This window comes from Cololabis saira, chromosome 11, assembly GCF_033807715.1.
Source record: "Cololabis saira isolate AMF1-May2022 chromosome 11, fColSai1.1, whole genome shotgun sequence".
NCBI lineage: Eukaryota > Metazoa > Chordata > Actinopteri > Beloniformes > Belonidae > Cololabis > Cololabis saira.
The window spans coordinates 24,400,991-24,426,597 of NC_084597.1; the positions used below are offsets into that span (position 1 = coordinate 24,400,991).

Genomic DNA, 25,607 nt, shown 5'->3' on the forward strand with positions numbered 1-25,607 from the left:
TCATCTGGAGTGAGAACCGGCTTTTCTTTTTTCCAGGAGCCATAAATAAAAGCCAGGACAAGAGACTAAATATATATTGGCTAACTCACCTTTCAGTTCCCCATGGCCCAGTCTGCCTAATCGACCAATGACAATTCTCCATGGCTGTGAGGTCATCTGAATGATACCGATACACCACTCCCACAGTTTCTGAAGGCCCATTTTCCTGGCTGATACCTTGGGGCGCCTTTTTCTGAAGATAAAGCAACAAAACTCCTTGAGCATTACTCCACAGTTACCTAATCCTTTTCGACGCAACCTCTGTCTCCTTCTCTTGGACACGTTCCACTTCCTCACACATAAAAGCAGTTATACTGCATTATCATCCTGATGGACAGAAATATTCCTTTGCCTCAGCTCTTTGACTTCCTTAAGGAACTGGTGTCATAGCCACGTGTCATTTAAGAGTAACAACCAACCCAGAGGTGGGTAGAGTAGCCAAAATCTGTACTCAAGTAAAAGTACTGTTACTTCAGAATAATATGACTCAAGTAGAAGTACAAAGTAGTCATCCAAATAATTACTTGAGTAAAAGTAAAAAAGTACTTGGTGAAAAAACTACTCAAGTACTGAGTAACTGTTGAGTAACGTCAGATTTTTTTTTTTTTAACACAACCATTCAAACAGACAAAAGTACAAAATAATCATCTTCAGGCAAATTAAATCAATAAAATAATAAAATAAATTAAAATTAATAAAAAATAAAAAATAGCTTAAATTAAAATAATCTTAAAGTAAATTCAAGTACTTTAATAAATAATAAAATCAATAAAATAATAACAGAATAAAAAATGAATTAAGCACAAAATGTCAAGCCTTTGTACTATTCTTTTTTAACCAGGCAGAACTAGAACAAACATGAACTCATAGAAACTCTGTGTGTGTTTGAGTTTGTGTAAATGTGACAAAACATGCAAAAACAAACATTTTTCCCAAAGAATCACCCAGTGATGTCATGAGATTGACCCGTACGTGGATAAAAGGGATAAAAGAAAAGTAACAGCTCAACGTAGCCTAATGTAGCGGAGTAAGAGTAACAGTTTCTTCTTCACAAATCTACTCAAGTAAAAGTACAAAGTATAGTGATTAAAAACTACTCCTAAAAGTACAAAATTTCCCAAAACGTACTCAAGTAAATGTAACAGAGTAAATGTAACTCGTTACTACCCACCTCTGAACCAACCATTTCTCACCTGTTGGGAACGTCAACATTGATGATGCAGGTCTCTAAGAGCTCCCCCTGCTGATCAGTGCAGGACACCAGTATCCAGCGCTGGTCATGTGACAGGCAATAGCCCACATAGAGAACATTGTATTTGGGAGGAATTTCTGCCCATATCTCTCCTGGCTCTGGCTGCTTGGGACGAGTCGGGCCGAGAATGAACGGGGGAGAGTAAAGCTGTAGTGGGCTGGGATGCTAAATGGGTGAGGGAAAAAGTTGAAGCAAAGGAGACATGACTTTGAAACACTCCTTTTGTTGCAGAATGATAAGAGTCACTCACGACCAAAGACACTTAAATTTCTTTACTTACCTCTGGACTCTTAAACACTGAACTGGCAGTCGACACTGGGCCAAAGCCAGTGAGAGACTTGATATGTGTGTGCTGGGGTAGCAGTCGCCTGCACTGCGAATAACAGGAGAATGCCAGGGAACGCAGATGTTGCAGGTACAAATGGTTCTCTCCACTTGCTGGCTGGAGAAGATATTGGCACGGCACCACCTGGAGTACAAACACAGGATGGAAAGAGATCAATAGCTCAGTTTAATAACTTGTGGCATAGTGTCAGTTGAAGCATTTTCCTACCTGTAGCACCAGTGCAGATCTCATATTCTCAGGCAAGGTTTGTGCCATCTCTGTGTAGCAGCGAAGAAGCCCAAGCAGCCAGACACTACTGGATTCAACCTCTTCACCCTCCTCCTCTTCTCCCCCTTCATTTCTCCCACCACTTGATGTAATAAAAGCATCCACAATGTAGATTACGATAGCTGGTGGATTTGAATGAGTGTCCACTGAGTCGGCCACAGTCGGGATGCCAATTCTCGACTGCTCAGAGGAGCTAAAAAAGAAAAAAGGTTTATTATAATTGTAGTGGTTGAAACAAGACTTGACATGTGGTCATTTCTTTTCCTTACAGTTCAGCGTTTTCTGCTGGTGCACTGGCTGATGATGTGGAGCTAGAGGGGCCTTTACAATCAGCGGCTGCTCCCTGGCCTGACGTGGCTCCAGTTGGGGTAGAAACGTTTGGGGCACTGGCCGCACCTGAAGGCTGTTCTGCATCAGCAGCAAATGTTTGAGGCTGCCCGGAAGACGCAGACTGAGCCGTGGGTGTGTTGTTAACATGGGGCTGGGCTTTGGGAGGCAACAGAAGACTGCTGTCCAAAGGCAGTGCTGAGAGCTGGGGACCTAAAAAAAAAGGAAAACAGGTAAATTATTGGTATATGGTATAATTTACAAAACAAGGGATCTGTTGGATAAAAAATGTCTGCACATAGTGTATTTCTCTCTTATCATGCCATACATGTCATATTGTGTGGAGGTTTGGGGGAATACGTATAGAACTTATATAGACCCTATAGTTAAACTCCAGAAAAGAGCTGTAATAATAATAAATAAAGTTTCTTATCGTGACAATACGAATAAATTATTTGTAGAGTCATGCATATTAAAATTCATAGATATTGTATATTTAAAAACATTAGACATTTTGTTTCGAGTTAAGAATAATAGCCTTCCTGCTTGTTTTCAGCATTTATTTAAATTAAGAGAAACAAATTATTATTTAAGAAGGCTGTGGGTCTTTGAAAGATGTCGTGTGAGGACTAATGTTAAATATAGATGTGTTTCATTTTTGGGAGTCAAATTATGGAATCAACTTAGTGATGAAGTGAAACTGTGTAAATCTCTGTTGAATTTTAAAAAAATATTGAAAAGTAAAATAATTAAGGATTAATTATTGGATAGGATAAATGGATAAATGATTGGAGTATAATTTGGTTAAGCAGAACAATTTAAAGGGACATTTCTCTTTTTGTTTCTTTTCATATTGCAGATAATCTGGGTTTTCTGTTGGAAAGTACAGGGTAGGCAAATATAAGCTTTGGCTTCAGCCTATTCCTTTTTCGGTTACAGAGTTTATTATTATTTTTTGTGTGAAACTGATGAGTGTAAACTTGTATGAAAGTGTTTTGTCATTTACACACACACACACACACACACACACACACACACACACACACACACACACACACACACACACACACACACACACACACACACACACACACACACACAGTTTGAATTGCAAATACTGTAATGTAACCGAAATAAACAATTCATTCATTCATTCATTAAAATGTTCATACAAGTGCTAACAAAATAAAACAGACTGAATGTGATGAGATAATCACATAAGTCAGCTTGTGTATTCTCACCGAGCTGCTGCTTGCAGGTATAAGCATAGAGTTTAAGTTTGCTGAGGTTGTCGGTGTGCTGCTGTCCAGCCCAAGGTCCAGCCAGCCACTGTTCCACATCCACTTCATCCAGCTTTTCTTGCTCCACTTCCTCCCCGACTCTCAGAAGGCCATCCCTGGACACCTTGGCCAGAGGACGGTGCTTCCCGAGGCGGCATGTCTGGAGAAGATGGAGCCATTCTCTCGTTAGAAAATATATATGTCAACTCCCATTCTGTGCAGAGTTTTAGTTTTAGTGTTCTTTTATCTAAAGGTGGGCAGAATTTTGGCCATTCTCGTAATTTTGACCCTACCTCGTAGACAGCGCTGAGCTCCTGGAAAAAGGATTGGGCTGCAGCTAGCAGGGAGGGACTGTTGGGACACAACACAACATAGGCCACATCCCGCTGCCCTCCATAAGGCTCCAGCAGCAGCTTCTCCCAGAAAGGCAATGCCAACGGGGACAAAGCCAAGAAGTCCCGCTCTCGGTCATAGCCCAGCAGCACAGGGGGAATGGGCAGGGGCTCTGGTGACTCCTCCGAACCTTAAAAACATGAAGATAGTGATATCATTAATGGTTGCATCATTTTCACATCCAGCTAACTTTAGCTTTGAGAGAAAATTCACCATAGGAGCCTCTTCCAGCCATCTTGTGAAACTGCTGCCAGGTCAGTGGGCCCTGTACATGCTGGATGTTTTCCCAGGTCCGTCCTGTCCTCTTCTTCTGGATGGCATCCTGCAGGAATGGCTGCAAAGATAGCAGCATACGAACCATATCCTGCGACGACAACATGCTCATATCCACCACTTTGGCACACACACACACACACACACACACACACACACACACACATGCACAAAGATCACATGAAAAGATGCACAAATGTTAACAAGGTCTTATGTATGAAACAAATAAATAAAATATGCACAAAATGAATCTCGCATGTGGCGTTGTTGGTTAAAAGGAACCCTGGCTATTAAGACATGTAGGTCTTAAAAGATAAATGTTGGTATCAATTATAACAATGTGATATAAAAAACCTTTTTGATGTCTTCGTTTTTATAAAATTTGAAAATATAAATTTAACTCGTAGGTCGCCATTGTTGTTTACATTCTGGGTAGTGACGTCAGACGGTGGCTCCTGCTAACCCCCGTCCACTGTTTTGACACCCAGAAACAGATGAAAACACAGCTAAACAGGTGACGGCGCACCAGAAACACAGATCAAAACACAGCTAAACATTTAAGGTGACGGCGCACCTACAAAAAAGTAAAAAAAAAAAAAAAAAGTGCCGCACCATAAAGCATGAACTATAAAAACACCATAAAACTCAGATAGACTAACCGACCACACGTTTCAACTAGCACGTTGACGAAACGTAGGCGCAGACTTCGCGTCAAATAGGCAAGAACATCTTTATTTAATTTAATGACGCCAGATCTGGCTGGGGTTTTTATTGTAGCATCGGTTATCTGCTAGTTGAAACGTGTGGTCTGTTAGTCTATCTGAGTTTTATGGTGTTTTTATAGTTCATGCTTTATGGTGCAGCACTTTTTTTTTTTTTTTTTTTACTTTTTTGTAGGTGCGCCATCACCTTAATGTTTAGCTGTGTTTTGATCTGTGTTTCTGGTGCGCCGTCACCTGTTTAGCTGTGTTTTCATCCGTTTCTGGGTGTCAAAACAGTGTACGGGGGCCAGCAGGAGCCACCGTCTGACGTCACTACCCAGAATGTAAACAACAATGGCGACCTACATGTTAAATTATATTTTCAAATTTTATAAAAACGAAGACATCAAAAAGGTTTTTTATATCACATTGTTATAATTGATACCAACATTTATCTTTTAAGACCTATATGTCTTAATAGCCAGGGTTCCTTTTAAGAAAGGAAACTGGCCTACATAAAATATTTTATGCAACAAACCAGCTCTGTCAGATTTCACCTCCAGAGGCTGGATCACACTACTTACCGTTAGTATGAGGCCAAGAGTGAAGAGCGCTGCTCCTGACAACAGCTAGATCTACTTTCCCTCCTGTGGGGTTATCCACATACTGCAGCCCCTGCTCCAAAGCGTTGTAACACTCCACGCAGGCATCATTCCCATCCGCCCACTGCTTTTCAGACATCCAGCTTTGGACAAGTGCCCCCTTGCGGCCATGACAGGAGCAACTGAGGGGAAGATGAAGTGATGCCAGGGAGGAAATGGGCTGGGAGCACTGTTCCTGCAAAACCATCATGACTGACGTGGAGGCGGGGACTGCGTCCTCCAGCTGCTTGGCCCTGGAGTCGCGCATAGTTGGGTCCCGTCGACAGAGGGCCAATCTCCTCTCCGCTGCTCGGCCTACTTCAGAGGTCCTACCGAATATATCCAGCTCATCCTCCAGAAAGAGGCCCGTCCCGTGAGCCAGTCGCCTGTTGACGATGGCACTGAAGCCACACATGCAGCGGTACTGATCTTCACAAGTGGAATCTGGGATATACACCCCCACGTCTGCTCCTTTGACGTTCATGTTGCAGGCACAGATGCAGCAGCTGTCAAAGTTGCGGTCCTTGAAGACACTAAGGACGGAGTCTGACAGCAGAAGGACAACGTACAGACTGTGAGCCTCGGGCAGCGAGGGTCCCGGCCGATTTAGGGGCTCTACAGAGCTGAGAGGCAGGCTGGTGGATGGTGTAGAGACCGGTGAGCTGAGTTCAGTGCCGTCCTGCTTGACAGAACCCTGCCCTGAGCTTGCAGCGTTAATCCCTCTTGGGGTACGTGGGGTTCGTGGGGTGGGCACAGAAAAGCGAGGTGTGGCAGGAGATGGGAGGATGCCAGTGGTGGTGCTTACAGAGGCAGTGGTGCCGCTCATTTGGCCGTAGTCCTGGTCTGTGAGGGTGTTGACACTGGGAATGTTTCTGGAAAGCACATACATCAGAAGAAACATACAAAAAAGTAAGACAGAGAATCAAGATAAATCTATCTAGGAAGTAGGGCTGGGCGATATGGCCTTTTATCAATATCTCGATATTTTTAGGCCATGTCATGATACACGATATATATCTCGATATTTTGCCTTAGCCTTGAATTAACACTTTGATGCAAACAATCACACCAGTATGATGATTCTATATCTACATTAAAACATTCTTGTTCATACTGTATTAATATATGCTCATTTTAAACTTTCATGCAAAAAGGGTGAATAAGTCAAATTTACCAAACTGTATTTATTAAACAGTTACTAAGCAGTGAGTGGCACAAACATAAAAAGTTTAATTTCAAAATAGAAAGTGCACGTTGCATCTCTGACTCCCCGTATGAAGAACATCTGCTAAGAACATGTTCTGGTCCTGGTTTTACCTCGTTTTACCAGGATGAGCTGCTCTGAGCAGCAGGGGCCCCTTAGAGCACCTTTATATTAAATTGTAGGTGCAGGGACTGCAATGTTTCATCCTCTCCTCCTTTACTTTGCATCACTTTCACTTATTGTTAGAAATATGACGTCATATAGTCTTGTTTGACTTTGTTTCAATGATAGTGATTGATTTCATGTGGCCACATTTAAGCAACACTAGGTGACGTTTCTCAGTTCTGGAAGAGAAAAGCCTGAATTATTATTATAAGCCGACACCTGCAGCTGGTCGGGGGCCAATGATGATGCACACCTGACAGCACGTGACTGACATGTGTGACAGGGTGCGCTTGTTTTATGTCTCAGAGAAGGAGAGACAAGACGAGAGAGCGAGAAAAGCCTGTAATTTAATGCCCGCTGCTAAAAGCAAAATGCGTGAAAATTTATACTCGAATATGCACGATAGAGTCATTTTGTACATCGCACAGAGTAGAAGCCGAGATACATCGGCTATACTCGATATATCGCCCAGCCCTACTAGGAAGCAGCTCTTAAAGGTCACACAGCTCTTTATGCTCAGACAACGACTTTGACTGATTGACCACGTGGCATTAGGAGCCCTAGGCACCCTCCAATAAACCCTGTCCAGTCTTTTTATATGCTTTATTATACTCACAACTTAAACGAATCCTTCAGAACGCATAACGAATTAGCCACTCACGTGTATCCGTCCTTGGTGAAAGCAGGGTTCGGCGGATGCACGATGGTGGTGAAATGCTCCATTTTGGGCAAGAGGACCCATGATGGACGGTAGTAACACTGATCAGAAAGGTTGAGTTTTGGTAGACTCTGGCTGGGCAGGCAAGGTAGAGGAGCGAACATGGAGGAGTCAATCTGTGGCTGGGCAGAGAAGAAAACATACGTTTGTCATGTTTTGCAAACATCTCTCACAGTTATTGCTCCAGTGAGCAGTTCAGAAGCTCACCTATTTGAAATTACAACACCTACATTTACATTATTGAAGGAGATTGTAGCCACTGAGAGCCGACACCTCTACTCACTTTAACATCATCCTGCCTGGGACTAACCAGGCCCTCCTCCAACTCCATCTTGTATTCGGTGATCTGGGTGGAGGATAATGTTGGCAGGTGGTCAGGCACTCCACTCGGCGCCGAGGGCTCTTGACTCGGGGTGTCCCGGTACGGCGTGATGGGAGAGAAGGCGGGGTGCTGCTCCAGAGAAGGCGGGGTGGGGAACATCCGCTGCAGATCTGCTACTGCTAAATTAGACAGACATGCAGAAGGAGATAGGAGGAGGAGGGCTGTTCAATGTATTTCATATATGATACAACCAAACAGATGTAGACGTCACAGACGGGCATTCTTATTGAGATTTTAACGTGAAATACTCATCACTCACTTGATGGATAAGGTACATTAACTCTCCCTTCTTTCCCCACAGGACGGTCTTCTGTTGACACCAGCAGTTTGGTCGATTGGCCATGGTTCGGGCAAACACTCTACAAGTTATTATGAAAAAGATTAGTTTTAACTTCTATAACATTTTATTCACCAAAATAGTGAAGAATTAAAGACAATGGTTAATCAAACATTATATCAACACCTAATGTTAGTGTCCTTAATTTCACAGAATCAGGAATATGGCTTATGTTTCTGGTTAAGAATTATATTCAATAAATGTAATAAAAAAACTGTGATGTCTTACCCCTAACTCGTCATCATCTTCATCAAATATGTTGTCTAGATCAGCGATGTTGACCACTAGGTCTTTTTCTCTGGTCAGAGAAGGATTAGCTTTAGCTGTGGCATCGTCCTGACTCGAGTCATCTGAAACACACGCAGAACATCATAACAACACTTCCCAAATGCTCAGGAAGAAGTGCACCCAATTTGATATAGATGGTGATGATGTTGGTGATTAGATGCCCACCTGATTTTGGAGCTGAGTTGAATATAGACATTGCATCTTTTCCATCAGGTAGTGAGCCGTTGCTGGTGATCTCATCTCCCTTGAGGATGAATTTGAAGAAAATGTGATTTAAAAAAAATCTACCGGTAAGTTTAATTATATTTCCCCAAAATAAAAAGAGCCCTTTATATGAATATGATGACTTTCAGGCTGCATTTAGTGCAATATTGAATCACTTTGCAGTACATAATATTATGTAAAATTTTGATTTTATTTCATATTTTATGCAATGTGATCACAATTATGTCACAACTTGCATTTTGGAAATGCATTGTATTTTTGTACATACTTTTATCCCCATGAGAGCCCTCAACATATTGGTTTCTAAATATGTAATATTTTACTTACATTTTCTGACCTCTCGTGGGAAGCAGAGACCCAATGTAAGGATGAAACTGGCTCTCAATATTGCTTTCCATTTCTACATAGCATCTAATCCAATCATTTGGTGTGTTTCAACACCCTAACTACCAGCAATTACACTATGCGCTCTCAATCTAGCTGATTTCTACACATCTGGCTCTTGAGCTGCTACTCAGTGCATTTACCAATCAGTCATCAGCTTTGTCTCTCTGCTGTGTATGTTCTGAACAGGCAGGGTGACATATATTCTTATTTCCAAAACTGCGGTGTGCTGTCGAAAAAAAGTTTATCAAGGGGCAAGTGGATAAATCATCAAAACCAAAAAGGCATCAGCTTCTGTCTTCTGCCTTCCCAGCCACTACCCCATACACTGGCAGCATCTGTCACTGGGACAGGAGAGGTTTGACAAAAAGAAAAGACACACCTGAGCTGCTCAAATAACCCTGAACACCAATTTATCAGTCATGAACTGGTCATAAACTCTGATTTTTCATGTCTGCTTGCACCTCTCTGCTAGAGATGAGAAAGGTGGATCTTCCTCATCCTGACTGTTGTCAGGATGAGGGGACACGCCACAAGTGTTGCCATCTCTCATCGTTCCTCAATACGACTGTTTATTTTTCAGAAACAAGTTCTGAGCTCCAACTGACTCAGTGATTTATTTTAATTAAATAAGGAAAATATATGCTATGCCTTTATCAAACACTCAAAGTGTTAAAACTGATGGTGATAACTGTCACATGCAAGCAGCTTTACACTGGTCTTGAACTTTTATTCATTGTTGCATTGGACTCTGAAACAGCGCGCCATCGTACCTTGGCCTTCTTGCTCTGTTCCCGACCTGGACCTTTTGACCTTTTTGAAGTGGAAAAAGTGTACTCAAAGTCTCCTTCCTTAAAGTCATAGGGGTCGTCGCCACTCTCCCGTAGTTTCTCCACACCCGTCTGTTCGAACAGGCCTAAAGTATGGATGTGGTCCCTCAACCTCTCCTCTGAAATTTTAAATCTCTTGTGAGTCTGTGTGTAGAGTCTGGTGGAGATAGAGAAGAAAAGTGAAGCTTTTATTTAATGTCTTGTCTGTCTTTATTAGTCCTTTTCAACTTTACTGTTGTTACTTAGTCCAGTAACAAATGAAGGCAAACATTTCGGCTGTTTCTTACCTCTTGAGCGATGCTCCTTCATTGATTGCCTCTGTTTTCATTTCCTCTGATTTATCAGAAGGGAATTCAGGGGTGCCCGAGTCATTCTTATCAGTTCTAGGAGTCCTGAAACCTCTCCACCATCTGCCCCCGTTCTCCCTCTGCTTCAGGAGAGCTGTGTACACAGCTGTTTCACTGGTAATCACTCCCAGTCCCGAACCTCCATCTGGACACACGGGCACATCCACGGGGGCATCCAGAACCTCTGCGTCGTGCATCTGGGGGTGTGGGCTTAGAGTGGGTGGAAGGGGTGACATCGGGGAATGGAGGAGGGACTCGGGTGGTTTTCGGCCATTGGAGAGCGGCTTGGAATACTTGCAGCTTTGCAGCGAGGCCAGGGGCTCTATGGGTGGCTCGAGTGCAACGAGGCCGCTGATCTGCGGGCCCCCGGGTGAGTCGTGTTCCAAGGGGGTCTCCTGTGTGACGGACAGACGATGGTGGAAGGGAATCACAGCTGGCCTCTTGGACTGTTTGTCCGCCTTATCCGTCTTGTCACTGGTCTTGTGTTTCGGTAGAGAGGCCGGGTATAATGACGGGCCAGAAGACTGCACGAAGTTGACGCTGGTCTGAGTGTTGGCAGTGGATGTGGAAGTCATATTGAGCTTCTGCTGCTTTAACCTGCAACACAGGGAAGTCCTGGTTCTTACTTGCTGCGTTCACAAGACTACCTGTTGCTTTCGGTTCCTTTTGCCAGAACTGAACTGGGCAAAAGAGCCTTTGTTTATTCTGCTCCTTCAGCCTGGAACACATTACAAGATTACTGGAGGCTAACATAGTTAATTTCTCTGAGAAATTTTAAATCTAAATCGAAAATACTTGAGGCCGACTCCATTACATGTACCTGTTTTTTGTGATTTGCTTGCTTTTTTAATTTAATTTTAAATGTATCTTATCTGTTGGTGTTTTCAGTGATTTATAACTATGTGTTGTAATTGCTGCTGCCTATCTTGGCCAGGTCTCCCTTGGAAAAGAGGTTTTTAATCTCAATGGGATTTTCCTGGTTAAATAAAGTTTAAATAAAAATAAAATAAAAAATAAGGAGACACAAACATTTACTTCAAACCTCATCTGGGGGAAAATACCTTTGGAAATGTCAACACATACACCAGCAAGACATCAATTACAGAATCGCAAAAGTAAGAAAATCAAATAAACGTGTTTTATTGAACAGTTTTTTACCTGGAGCACCTGCAGGGCGCTCTTGCTCCCAGATCATTGAAGTTCCAAGTGGTAACGCCATTCGGCAAGTCCTTCCTCTGCGTCAAGTCTGTTGTCTGATTTGGTCTGCAGAGAACAAAGAGAAACCGTGAGGCGACCGGCCTGCACTGGTAATACATGAATAACCACGTCCGGATGAGGAATTAGGCTTGACTTTGACATACATGTGCTGAGCTTGGTTGAGATAGCACTCTCTCCAGGCCTGATGGACCACCTGACACGTCAGCTTCTTATCGGAGTGCTTCGGGCTGATGCTGGTGGTTCCCAGTGTGTTGTCCGGAGTGGGAACACTGGAGATCGAGTTCACAAAGCCACTGTCCGCTAAAGAAGGCAAACGATGGATCAATCACCAAGAACTGTAACATTTTAGCCGTGGGCATATATTTTGGGAGGATTGCAAGGGATTTTTTCTTCGAGGATTGCAAGGGATTTTTTCTTCTTAAACATTTGGGACAGAAAAAACATGAAATCAACCGAGCACTCTCTTTCAGGGGAGGGCTTTTTTTTGAGCAGACACTCTTCTTAACATATAACAAAGCAAATGATGCCTGCCACAGACACTGTGTTACAGTCTCAGACATGGTGTTCTCTTCTTCTTTGGCGCTGCGCACAAGCAGTGAGGTTGGTAACCATGGACGAGTCAGATGGGAAAGGGAAAGAGGAGGGGGCCTATGTGGTTAAGATTTTCTTGGGGAAACTAGAGACTTCAGTAATCAGTCAGCCAAGGAGTTGCAAGACGGGACTCAAATCTGGGACAGCTGTGACGAGGGTTACGTTATACAGCCAAATCCACTATCTGAGCTAACTGGCATCCCAACAGCGGTGGGCTCATTTTTTAATTTTTCCAGTCAAATGAACAAGAGAAAGCAGTTTAAAATCTGCTATACTCTTATATATCAATATTTCCAACCACTGTCATGTATTGATGTTTAACACAATGCAGCATCCTTGATAGCGTAATATGAATGGTTTCTTCGTAAGGTGTAAAAGATCATGTTTATTTTATTTGTTTTTGTTTTCAACTCCACTCTAATGCAATCAATTACAGTTTTTTCATAACATAACTGTTCAAAGAGCTTAAGTGTGTAGAAAAGTTCACAGTTTCCATCCAAAATAAGCAAATAAAAGCCCAGCCTCAGTTCCTCACTAACACATTTTGGGTTTAGAGCTGGTTGATTGTTTTAAAGTACACTGATTAAACCCCTCCCTGGTGTTTTTTCCCTATTACATGATGTATGTGATGTTTACGACAGAGTATTAGGGCCAAACCAAGACAAAAAAAAGGAAATTACGAGAATAAAGTCATAATAATATGAGAATAAAGTTGTATAATTACGAGAATAAAGTCATAATATTTTGAGAATAAAGTCATAATGTTGCGAGAATAAAGTCGTAATAGAATAAAGTCGTAATATTACGAGAATAAAGTTGTAATATTACGAGAATAAAGTCGTAACATTACGAGAATAAAGGCGTAATATTACGAGAATAAAGTCGTAATATTACGAGAATAAAGTCGTAATTTATGAGAATAAAGTCGTAATATTATGAAAATATCATTTATGAGAAATCTTAACAGGAAGAGCAGTCTTCTCCCTGTGTTAAAATTAGGAATATTGAGCATCTTGTGAAGTTATATTTATATATTTATAATATATTTAATATTACGACTTTATTCTCGTAATATTACGACTTTATTCTCGTAATTATACAACTTTATTCTCATATTATTATTACTTTATTCTCGTAATTTCCTTTTTTTTGTCTTGGTTTGGCCCTAATACTCCGTCGTAGATGTTTCACCACAAAGGTACAATAATATTGTGCAGGAATGGTGGTGTATTGCGTGTACATGTATTACCAGAGCACGGCTGCTCAGGTGACGTTGGCGGCGTTAGCGGCACGCTGCAGTGGTTCAGCTCCTTGTTGAGGCCTTGAGCTGCAGGAACAGGGGGAGGCTGTTCCACCGGTAGGTCACCGTGGGTAATCAGCACAAACGCAGCTGGGTAGGTCATCCTTACTCCACCTAAGAAAGAAAAAACGAGAAGAAAAAAAGGAGATTTACAGTTAACGTATGAGCTGATAGGGTGGCTGCAGTTTAAATTAAGCGTTATTGAAATATCAAAATATTAATAAAAACAATAGCAGCTTACACGCAAGTCATAACATTTAAAGCAATACTATGTGTGATACACACAGATAAACAGATAAACGATCATCGGTTTTGTCTAAATGTGATCCCTCTACACTCCTTCTGTTAGTATCGTTTCAAGCTTTCCTATTGAATTGTAAAAGCCACTGGTATCTAGGAATGGGTGATATTTTACCGTTCAGGATAAACCGTCACAAATATTCCCCACGGTAAGAATTTGTCATCTCACGGTAAAAATGATAAATTGAGGAAATGAGCCAGAAAGAAAGAAAGAAATGAGCCAGAAAGAAAGAAAGAAAGAAAGAAATGAGCCTGAAAGAAAGAAAGAAATGGGTCTGAAAGAAAGAAAGAAATGGGTCTGAAAGAAAGAAAGAAAGAAAGAAAGAAAGAAAGAAAGAAAGAAAGAAAGAAAGAAAGAAAGAAAGAAAGAAAGAAAGAAAGAAAGAAAGAAAGAAAGAAAGAAAGAAAGAAAGAAAGAAAGAAATGAGCCTGAAGGAAGGAAGGAAGGAAGGAAGGAAGGAAGGAAGGAAGGAAGGAAGGAAGGAAAGAAAGAAAGAAAGAAATGAGCCTGAAAGAAAGAAAGAAGGAAAGAAAGAAAGAAATGAGCCTGAAAGAAGGAAGGAAAGAAAGAAAGAAAGAAAGAAAGAAAGAAAGAAGAGAAAGAAAGAAAGAAGGAAAGAAATGAGCCTGAAAGAAAGAAAGAAAGAAATTAGCCTGAAGTAAAGAAAGAAAGAAAGAAAGAAAGAAAGAAAGAAAGAAAGAAAGAAAGAAAGAAAGAAAGAAAGAAAGAAATTAGCCTGAAGTAAAGAAAGAAAGAAAGAAAGAAAGAAAGAAAGAAAGAAAGAAAGAAAGAAAGAAAGAAAGAAAGAAAGAAAGAAAGAAAGAAAGAAAGAAAGAAAGAAAGAAAGAAAGAAAGAAAGAAAGAAAGAAAGAAAGAAAGAAAGAAAGAAAGAAAGAAAGAAAGAAAGAGAAAAAGTATTTTTTTTATCGTTATCGGGATAAATGCCAGAAATGATCGTGATACATTTTTTAGTCCATACCGCCCATCCCTACTGGTATCCAAAACAATTTGAATTGTAATCAGGTCAAGCTGATGCCGTGGGATCAGACTGATTAGGCCGTTAGAGAAACTCTCTGAAGTCTGTACCTCAGATTCCCCAATGCTACTCTCCTGCCTTCCAGGCGTTTCCCCTTTTCCACTCTCAGATGTGTTAAAAGGCCGCGAGGATCATTGCAGTCAAAGCATCACACCCAGTAATACCTCTGCTCTAAATGCCTGGGAGTCTTCACAGACTCAAGGTAATCAATGAGATGTTGAACCCTCTCTGCTCGCTTCAGTAGAGCAACATTTCTGCGATCTGAAGTAATTATTCATTCATTACTGTTCACACGCTGAAAGACCTTCAATTTTCTTCACTATATGCTGCTGTTATATGAGGAAAAAACAAAAAAGGAAAGCTTTTTCTGTCGCACACTATATTGTTATTGGATACACTTGGTTTTATGTTTTGAATTGTTTTTCCCTTACCAACAATGACCTCCACTGCTGCATGACTGCTGCGATCATAGACCCGGCCCGCTTCCTCTTTCTCCTTCTCAACACTTCCCTCTTTGTGCTGAATAACCATGGGATAGAAGTAGCTCCACTCCTCCATCAGCTTTCGTGCCGCTGGGTCACTCATCTTGAAGGCCTGACCCGTTAGAGTACCGCTCAGACCATATGGACTCAGGATCACTGCAACAACAAATGAAATTGATAAGATCAAATAAAATCAAATAAAAATAAATTAATAAAAAAAACTGGAAAATGTGACGCAAGAAGAAATTTAAGACATGGAAGGGAGGAAAAAGTAGACAATTCAGCAAATTCAAAGCATTTCCTTAATATTTCTATATTGTGGGACAACTCAGTTGTAGTTTATAACACAGTGGAGCTTGAGTTTGGAGATGAAGTTAATCTTTGAAAAACCAGAACTGATCTTTCTGGATACAAATGAATACATTTACTCAACAACAATACTGAGGCAGTCACTTCATGCTCTTTATTACTTCTGCTTTAAAACTGAAAGAAAAAGGCAATACTTTCAAAAACAAATTAATTTATTGTTTGCACTTAGAATGACGTATTTCTACAATTCACGATTGTGCATGAAATATACCGATAGTGATCATTTAAAAGTTTTTTTCTGTCAGGTCCTCCACTGCCATTTATGTTTTAGATATGTATCTATTCCAAAACACCTCTGAGGGTCTACACAATGTGACAGTGAAAGAAAAATCACAATAAACACACAGTAAAAGATTATATTATCAAGGCTGCTGCAACAGGTTGTCACTATAGCCCAGCGCCAAGAACTAATAATGGACAGTTTATTGTCATTGCAGGATGTATATCTCGTATGGCATTTGATTTTATGTCTGTACAATAAAGTACTAAGAAAAAAAACAACAGTTTGTGGTTTTACCCTGTATTGGTGTGGTGGAGGTCTGCGCAAGGCGGATGTGGTGCTCTGTGATGTGGTACGCAGTCTGGTGCTGGACGATCTCCACGCTCGTGCACACAGTGCTCTCCCCGTGAAGGAAGAAAGAGAAGGAGCATGATAGGTGTTCACTGGGGACAGAATTGGAAGAAAAAAAAGGTAGGAAATATAACCAGAAAAGTACAGAACAAACGTTCAGATAAATGATGCTGTGGAGTGTGTGTTTTGTTTGTAGAACCAGAGTTGATCACAGCTACATGTGGGGAAACATCAGAGCCTCAATTTGTGCAAAGAAAAGGAAAACAAAGCTGCCAATATGATCAGCTGTCTATGCAGGGCCTTAATTGCATGTAAAATATCTAGAACAATCAAATGAAATACAAACTTAAACTTAATTACTGAAATATAAAAACATTGCATGTCTTTTCAATGTTTGGTCTGACAGATACAAGCCGCTTCTTCTCCATATGCCAATTAGAGGAACACACTCGTCTTCTGTCTGTGTACTGTGAGTTATGCTGCCACTGATCTTCTTCATCTGCTCCTTATTGCACGTATAAATACTAATTTAACTTGTGACTGATTGTGGCTGCTGCATCTTAAGAAATGCGATGCTCTCTTTATTACACAATCTGGGCATAGCTCATCACACAGTGCACATTTTTTAATCAAGGAGGAATAATTGTTGGGGCTTTATTGCAACCTATACAGCAGGGGGCGGGCTGGATGTCATTAACTTCCTAGACAGCTTCTGTGATGTATATTTCTAATCTATAAACCTCCCCCTTACTACCTTGGTTTATATATGTATATATATGTATATATATATATATATATATATATATATATGTCAGGATGACAATTAAGTCAGCAGGTACTGTAATCGCCTTGTGATTACCCTGCTGCCTAGGCAATATCCCCTTTGCCCTGAGGGAGTTGAACCTTCATTTGAGCTGTAATGGATCATCAAATTCAATAAAATGGCCAGTTCCACACTCGTAGCTGCCAAAACCCAGTCTTTCTGAGACGCCATTGACCATGACAACCTCCAGATGGCGATGAAAGCACCCGAAGGGAGAGGATGCCAATTTTTTCTGCTTCATGAACATTCCTGATGATCCCAGGTGAAAACATACCCTCTTCACAGCAGGTGGTTTGAGCACAGGTCTACACAATCACAGAGGGAAGAGCACAGCTAAAGTGCATCCGTATGTATGCCTGCGACAAAGTGGCTCTCAAGCACATGCCACCTTCAGTACTACAGGCGCGCACACACACACACACACACACACACACACATGCACACATACACGTATTTGTGGGTACAAACACGGCAGTAGTCCATCATCTCTGCAGTTCACATCTCTACAACACATGAGTCAAAATGCTTTCAATGTCACTGCCCTCCAACCTTGTCCTCGGCACATCATTCCAGCACATGAATAGCTATATATAGCTGCATGGGGAAGCTCAGGGAAACAGCTGCAAGTCAAGGGTACCAGTCTGCTCAGCACATAAACACACACAGACACAACTACCATTAGGGGGGTTCAGAATATTGTTTTTCACTTGCTTCAATTTGATCTGAATCATCTTTCTTTTTCATAAACATAAATAGAAAGCACTGACTTCAAGGTAAGGTGGTACATTTTTAATGAATCTTTTTTTTTTGCGGCTGACTGCTTGAATATTTGGTTTAATTGATCTGAACAGCACTTGCGAAATATAATTTATAAAGCTGTGAAATGAAGAATTGGGTCTAATTCACATCTTCTTCTCATGCTGTTAAGTATATAAGATGTATGACTATCAATCAGTCCTGATGTGTGACTATTACAGAAATAATCTCTTGCTTTGTACCTAACATACTGTATGTGGAACCACATGTAAGTTGAGGGACAGCAAGAAAAAACATGGAGCTGCAAGCTGACCCACCCGGGAGATTGATGCTCCCTGTCCTTTTTCAAAGGGCATTTTCCTGCACAGTAAGCGGGTGTGAGCATGTGGACACACAGGGCTCTTTGCGTCCTCTGGGGCTTTTGTGCAGTCGGCGGACATAAGCGTGTGTGTGTGAAAAAACAGCAGGCAGAGATGTGAGGCAGCTGTGTGCTTGGCTGTACGAGTGCAGGTATTAATAAATGAAGAGGAGTGATGGCTGAGACATGCCTAAGGGCTGACAGTACACGGAAAAAAAAAACTGACCGTGAAGAGGAAGAAAGGAAAGCCAGCAAGAGAAGCAGATTGAGACACAGGGAATTAAGGACATGCATGAGTAAGATTGAGACAAAAAGGGAAACTAGGGGGGGGGGGGATTGAGATGAAATGAAGAAGACAAGGAAAGAAAGACTGAAAAATGACAGCTAAACCAGAGTGTAAGAAAGATGGAGTGAATTATTCAGCGCCACATCGCAACTGCTGCACACATATCGATGAGATCAGAGTTTTAATGGGTAGCTACTGAGCATGATTTTATGGTGAAATCAATCAGGTAATGTATTTACCACTTGTGTACCACCACACCGCTTTAGTTGTGTAGATTTAGGTGAATTTAGTTTAACATCCAGCATTTGTAGCATACGTGTGACATAGATAAGCTACATTATCATAAACATACAGTTACGAGAGACATTGAAAATGCTTGCATGTTTGCTTGTGACATTTATTGAAGCAGGTCTGTGTCGGATTCATGTAACAGTGTGACTTTTCATCCCTCGCAACGCGACGGAGCAGCTAGACAAGCAGCAGGGGAGCTGCTTGCTGTTTCACAGTAAGATGATGAGAATTAACTCTTTTTATTGGGTTGCTCTTGTGTAAAACCTACTGAGAAAAAAAAAAAGAGAAAGAACCAGTAAAACAATCATGGGTTTTAATAGTCAAGGCTTTTTTTTCCCCGGTCAACTGTGAGAATCCAGATAACAGTGCTTAGACAGTAACTAAGTGGGGGTATGATAGCAGTTTTCTCAATTTGGGGGATTAATCAGCTTAATCTGCACCTTAAATGTTCTGTTTGCCACCAGAGGAGCACCAATATGACTCATCCTCTCAGCAACGTGGAGGGACTTTACACTCCTGTAAGCTCTCGTGAACATCAGTTACACACATTGTCTTGAACTGCTCACACTAGCACTGTCACAACTGTTGAATTTATTCGATACAAACAAATCTGACCAAAAACCACCAAACATGCATAATAATGCTCAGGCTTGTGGTGCTACGTGTACACATTCAGCAGTAGACACCGCTGTTAAAGCAACATAATGCAGATGCACTAAGTTTGATGTATTATTCAGCGGCTCCCGGTGGGTGGCTTTAACCAGTGTTGCTATCACAATGTTTGTGCTCAAACACAATAAAAAAAAAAGGTGCCAGGCTCAAGGACACAAACCATGCGCATTCAGGGTTTTCTGCATAAGAAAAAGAAAATTTACCAGGCAATTGAAATTGAAATTAGAACAAGAAAGCCCCCCAAAAAATAAAAACACGAATAATTGTGAACACTTTTCATTCGGCCATTCCCACACAAATGCTGCCAAGTGGAGAAGCCTCAGTAGTTAATCTCAGTAAGATCTATGCTATCACAGGCTTTTACTTCATATCTGCTGCCCTAATTAAAAAACAGGAACATGATCTGGTAGCTGGTCGCTGCTGTGATGCATCACCATCCTCTCTATTGATCCGTGCATTTTCCTCAGCCGTTTCTCACCTGGTATTCGGAGAAATCTGGGGGGAAGTGTATCACATATTTTCCACTTTTTCTCTCTCACAAAAGGGATGTTTCAAAGGAGAAAATGTTAATAACTGGAGCTTTTGTTTCAAACTTTCATTTCACATTTATTAATGAATAAAAGATTAAATTACATTCAACAGTGTAATTCCCTTCGTCGGAAATTAACATTGGGGAATCTCACAGCACAAAAATGTTATGACTTTTAGCTGACATTTCTGTTTTTAGGAGTTAAATAAAGATGTGTCATACCTTTAATTTGCCTGGTTTTACAACATGACATGACAATAAAGAGCATCATGTAACTTCACATTCATCTGAGTAAATGGCATTATTTAATTGTCTCGTGTCTCAGCTCTCCTCACATTATGTGACAAATCTTGCTTTTGAACTGTGTCTTTGTCTTATTTAGTCTCCCTTTAATCATGTATCAAAATCTAATGGTTTTGTCACTCTTCTCTCTCATCTCATGTGGTCCTCTTCTCCTCCCTTTCTCTCTAATCCTACCCGTACACGTTTTATCATTTTGGTTTCAACCTTTACAGTGCTATAACGATCCAAAGTGTCTCTTTTAAATACGTGTATACTCATTAAGGGTGTGCTTTGTTACAAAAACATTTTTTAACCATTAAAAAAAGATCAACTTGACTCCACAATGTAACAACACTCTCCATCTTTAGAAACAGAACACAGCAGCGTCACAGTTTGTGCAGTCCATCAATGAGCCGCTGTGTGAGGTTTTAGCACAACAGCCAACTTCATTAGTGACTGCTGCAGCAGTGTTGTGATGCTTGTTTTCTTTCTGGCAGTCAACAGCCAGCTGCTTCTTAACCATCTTGTCCAACGCTCAATGGATCAAATGAGTATTTTTCTCGTCTGTCCCCGATATAACCAGTCAAAAATCTCAGAAATGTATTACACCATATCTGGTATCTTGCAGCTTCCACTCAGTCTGTTTTCTTGCTCAATCTCACTTTCTCTACAATAATAATAATAATAATAATAAAACAACTATCCGCCTTTTTCTTTCTATAACCACTAGGTTTTCTGTACCTGCAGGCTGGAGCACACAACCACCATGCATGTCCACACACACAGCAATGACCACCAGAGTGATCAATCAATCCAACATGCTTGTTTCTGGAATATGGGAAGAAAGTGGAGTCGTACCCGGAGAAAAGCCACATAAACACATGCAGAACACATGAACTCAAACAGAAAGGACTGAGCTGAGATTTGAATCTTGCTGTCAGAAGACAGTTAAAAAAAACAACCCTCTAACGCCTATCTCAAGCGTTTATTTCTGTATGGTCTCATGGGTTTACATTCTATGAATTTAAAACTAACAATTTTGTTCACAATGCTGAGTTAAGATGAAAAAAAAATGTCTTTGTCACACTCATTCCTACTGAGTCTGAATATTTAACTCTGAAAGCACTAGAGAAAGAAAGAAACACCAAGATCAGTAAAATTGGGTCAGCTGGCATCTTTTTTTTTTACTCAATGACTGCAATTGCTAATTTATTGATGGGTACAGGTGGAAGAAAGGATTTTACAAAACCTCTTCTGTGAGGTTAGGGGAGATTTGCTAGGATTTTTTCTTTTTTTAGAAAAAGGCTGTTTGAACAGGAACAGTGACTTGTTTTTGTTTCAAGGTTCACTAGACTAAAATATTAATATTATTAATGTATGACTTCATGACCATTAGTGAAATGGAATCAGATATATAGAAAGAAAGAAAAAAAACACTGTACACTATTTGGCATACAAAGAATTGACTGAACTAATGAGAGAGACAGTCTCTAATACATCCATTCAGCTGTCTATAGTAATTATTAATTAATGACCCCCTCCTTTCCACCACATTCCCCTGTCCCCACCACACCACCACCCACACCAAGCCTCCTCCTTGCTCTTCCTCTCTCTGATGCCTCGTCTCCCCTGCTCGGTCTGCATCCCTGTAACTCTCACTCGCACGCTCCCTTCAGCGTCTGATGCAATGCGTTACCAACCCAGAGTGCTTTCCTGCCATTCAGACACAAAGAGAGCAGGAGTGCTGCAATGAGGAGGGGAGGGGGATCACTGTGTAATCATCTCCTGGTTGTACCAATCCCCCACTGTTCCCCAGGGACACATACAAGATAAAATGAAGATAAGCCCAACAAAGGCTGCAGTGCCAAGGCGCAGGGGTTGGCACGGCTGTGGGAGTGTGGCATGGATATTAGCACCAAAAGCGACCCCCGTTGGGGATAAAAGGCGCATTTGAAGATAAGACAAAGGAGGTATTGAGGCAGGCGGTCATTGCATGCCTAACTGAGTAATGTTCCCCCCCATAAAAAACACTGATCGCCAGAGACCTGCAGGGGTTGTTAAGACTCACACAACCAACTGTTGGGCAACATTGCGATGCTGAGAAGAGGAGATGCTGTGTGTGTCGGTGTCCTCTGTGAAGATATGTGGAAATATAAAAATTTGCTATGCTTAACTTACACAATTTCATACATGCAAAAGTAGCAGAGAGCTAGGCACCAACATTTCATTTGTGTTTGAGTTTTTGTGAACATTCCTCTGTGTCTCTCCATCTCTCTTTCAATCTTTGCCTTTGGGATGTTCAATAATTCACAGTTAGAAGACCGGGGTAGCCCAGCAGGGGGCGTAGAACATATTCCAACAGTGCTTTTGAAATGATAAGGAATTAAAAAGAAGTATAGGAGTCTCCTACTCCACACACACAAAGCAAAGCATTGCTCTTCACATCTCCACATTGCATTCAACTATTTTGTTGACTTTGTAGTGAGTTTTCTACCAATTTATAAACACTTCTAGTCATTCATGTTTCATTTCCACCTGGGAATTAGTACTATTGACCGTTTAAGGGGATGATATGCGTTATTACATCTCTTTCTGAACTCTCTTCATGGTAGATTTGTGATCGTTTCGCTGTCAAACATCAGGAAGTACAAAATAAATACCCATGGGGAAAAAAAGTTCTCAAAACAAAACAAAAAGTTTAGCGTGGATGTTTGGAAAACAAAGTATTGTTTGATTGAAATTACATTTGATCCAAAGAATAACTTTTAATACTACAAATGTAAACCGCCCATGGTATAATTAAGAGGATTACATCGCAGTTATGTACATTTAATAGGAAAAAGCAGCATGACAGTAAATATTCAAGCACATGGTCACCACTTTGGAAAACTGGAGTTTGACTACAAAACTTTAACTTTTGGTGTCTCAATTCTAGTTTTGACACAAACATATCTCTCATAGACAAACTTTGTAGTGGGACTCCGCTCAGCCCTTCTCTTAACCAGACTCTTTCAAATCTCTTCATCACTGCAAGGGTTTACAATCTCTGGTGTTTACATTTGCTTCCCCATGAGCTCCCAAGAGATCACAGGAGGTGGTTCTTTTTTTTTTTTTTTGTTCCTTGATTGCTGCCTTTCCTCGATAACAATCTAAACTCCTTTCTTGGCCAAAGCTGTTTCAGTGCTGTTTCAGAGCCAGTGTCGTACCCAGAACCAATTCTATTAGTTTTACTGGCTCTAGATCAAGAAAATTAAAAAAAACAACACGTATACCTGTTATAGACATTATAGACATGCTGTGACCACCATATTAAAAAAACAAAACAAAACAAAAAAATAAAACAGATGTACTACTGTATATTTCTTGCTTAATCTAAGAGATAATCATAAAAAAGCAAGCTTTAAAATGGATACGACACGGAAGTGCATGAGCTCATTGAGCTCATTGTTCCACTCATTTTCCTACTGATTAACGCTTTAATAAGGCCATTAAGTGTCTGTGAACGCTAACCTTGAGGCATTCACAATTGCTGTTTTACATACTTAATTGATAAAGGCTTTTGTAGATTTGTTTATAAATATTGTCATGCATTTATTTTAATACCACCAGCTTCTATTAATACATTTGTTTATAAAAATTGACCACGTTGCAGCGTTCAAACTAGCTCCGGCAACATCAAAGATGCTACTGAGAAACCCTCAGGCCAAATCTTCTGTATACAACAATGTAAAACATAATAAAACAGCAATAAAGTTTGCAACAGCCTTACCACACAGCTTTTCTTTTCTCTCCTTACTTGTCATTTGTATCTGTGAGCGTTGTATCATGGTACTGACTGAGTGAACAAACTTTCAGGATTTGCTCAACTGAAAGAACATTATGGCAAGCTCCTAATGAGGAAGACAAACCATTTTTAGCTGGTTTGTGAGAACATGGACAACAGCAACACATTTGATGCAACTTTTCCCAAACATTTTGGAACAAACCTTCCAAACAACATTGCCAAATGAAAGCCAGATGTGCTGAGTTTTTTTTCCATTAAAATGTGGAAATTGTAAAATACATTTTTATTTCGGAGAACATAAAGACATTACATTGACAAATATGTCAGTTTCTCCTGGGGCCTCATCTATAAAGCTTGCTTGCGCAGAAAAAGCGCCTGAAAGTTGCGGAAGCCGCCATCTACGCAAAGCCTCGGATCTAAAAAGAAAAAACTAACCGAAAAATCTGCTTATCTTTACGGCAACTAGGACCCTCCCGTAAGAATTTACTTAAGACACGGGGAACTGGCGAGGCAGGCTGTCAGGTGGTGAAATGAAGCCAGATTCATGTCATACTCTTAATAATGTCATCACATATCACAACATATCAGACTTAATAAAATAGCGCTGATCGTGTCCCTCTGTGTTTGAACCTCAGCGTCAGTCAGGACTCTGCTGCTGCTGCTGCTGCTGCTGGAGCTGCAACCTCCTCTTCACCCACCGCTTTAGGACAGAACAAATGAGGGGCTTCGTAGAGCGTTTAGGGGCTCCACGGAGCCCCTCATTTCTTCCCTAAAGGGACACAGATTTTTTTATATATATAATGAGTTTTACGCACGCGTGAAACCTTTAGGAAACCTTTAGGCTTAGGTGTAAGCCTAAATTAGGGTCCCGCGTTAAAACGACGCAGAGCCTACGGCGTAGGGTACGCAGCGACGCGCACCTTCGCCGTAGGCTCTGCGTTGGTGACGCGGAACCATAAACCTTCCCTGAGCAGGTCTGAGGGGGGACGGGAGGGGAGGAGGGGGAGCGGGGGGTGAAGCGGGGCTGCCGGGCCCTTCGCACAGGGTGTGATTTGCAGTTAATGGCTGATCCTACAGTTAGTTTTTAAACTATAAAAAGTGGAGGGGACAAAAACATGATTTTGAAAAGACGGGGAACATGCCCCCCCCTGTTGCGCCGGGGAACTCACGGCGTTCCGCGCAGCAACGGCGTGCTGCCACTCACTCGCTGTATTTTATACTATTTATTTTTCTACTTTTACTGTGACCACAAAATAATGTCGTTTTCCTGTCCTCCACCTCATCCACAACATCTCAATCTCAGATCTCAGTGAAATTCAGTGGCACGGTGGCTGGAAACATCTCATTCATTCTGAAGCCAAAAAGGCTGCAGGAAGCCACTGCGCATGCTCAGCAGGCTCATTCATATGCAAAAACATACCATTTTTGGTATGAAGTGGGCGTGTAGAGGGCGGGATATGAGGCGGATTCAGCTGCGCAACCTTCCAGCTGGACTGTGATTTATAAAGAGAACCTTACGTGGAAGTCTGCGTGCACGCGGTTTTATAAATCCGGATTTT

At 41.1% G+C, this 25,607-nt stretch overlaps 1 protein-coding gene across 3 annotated transcripts in view; it reads right to left on the minus strand.

Moving 5' to 3' along the window:
* LOC133455191 (mediator of RNA polymerase II transcription subunit 13-like) overlaps positions 1–25,607 on the minus strand; it is a 108,431-nt gene that overhangs the window by 5,617 nt on the left and 77,207 nt on the right. For 2 of the 3 annotated variants that reach the window (XM_061734107.1, XM_061734109.1), the window contains exons 5-25: positions 16,214–16,359; positions 15,277–15,483; positions 13,458–13,622; positions 11,761–11,917; positions 11,558–11,662; positions 10,340–10,996; positions 9,996–10,209; positions 8,779–8,857; positions 8,554–8,675; positions 8,248–8,347; positions 7,890–8,107; positions 7,550–7,728; positions 5,463–6,391; positions 4,118–4,297; positions 3,805–4,034; positions 3,473–3,671; positions 2,174–2,444; positions 1,845–2,097; positions 1,572–1,760; positions 1,233–1,456; positions 90–232 (exon numbers count right to left, since the gene is read on the minus strand). In XM_061734107.1, the coding sequence (XP_061590091.1) occupies positions 90–232; positions 1,233–1,456; positions 1,572–1,760; positions 1,845–2,097; positions 2,174–2,444; positions 3,473–3,671; positions 3,805–4,034; positions 4,118–4,297; positions 5,463–6,391; positions 7,550–7,728; positions 7,890–8,107; positions 8,248–8,347; positions 8,554–8,675; positions 8,779–8,857; positions 9,996–10,209; positions 10,340–10,996; positions 11,558–11,662; positions 11,761–11,917; positions 13,458–13,622; positions 15,277–15,483; positions 16,214–16,359 (4,967 nt within the window). The remainder of the gene's footprint in view (positions 1–89; positions 233–1,232; positions 1,457–1,571; positions 1,761–1,844; positions 2,098–2,173; positions 2,445–3,472; positions 3,672–3,804; positions 4,035–4,117; positions 4,298–5,462; positions 6,392–7,549; positions 7,729–7,889; positions 8,108–8,247; positions 8,348–8,553; positions 8,676–8,778; positions 8,858–9,995; positions 10,210–10,339; positions 10,997–11,557; positions 11,663–11,760; positions 11,918–13,457; positions 13,623–15,276; positions 15,484–16,213; positions 16,360–25,607) is intronic. The other variant, XM_061734108.1, reaches the window with a different exon arrangement.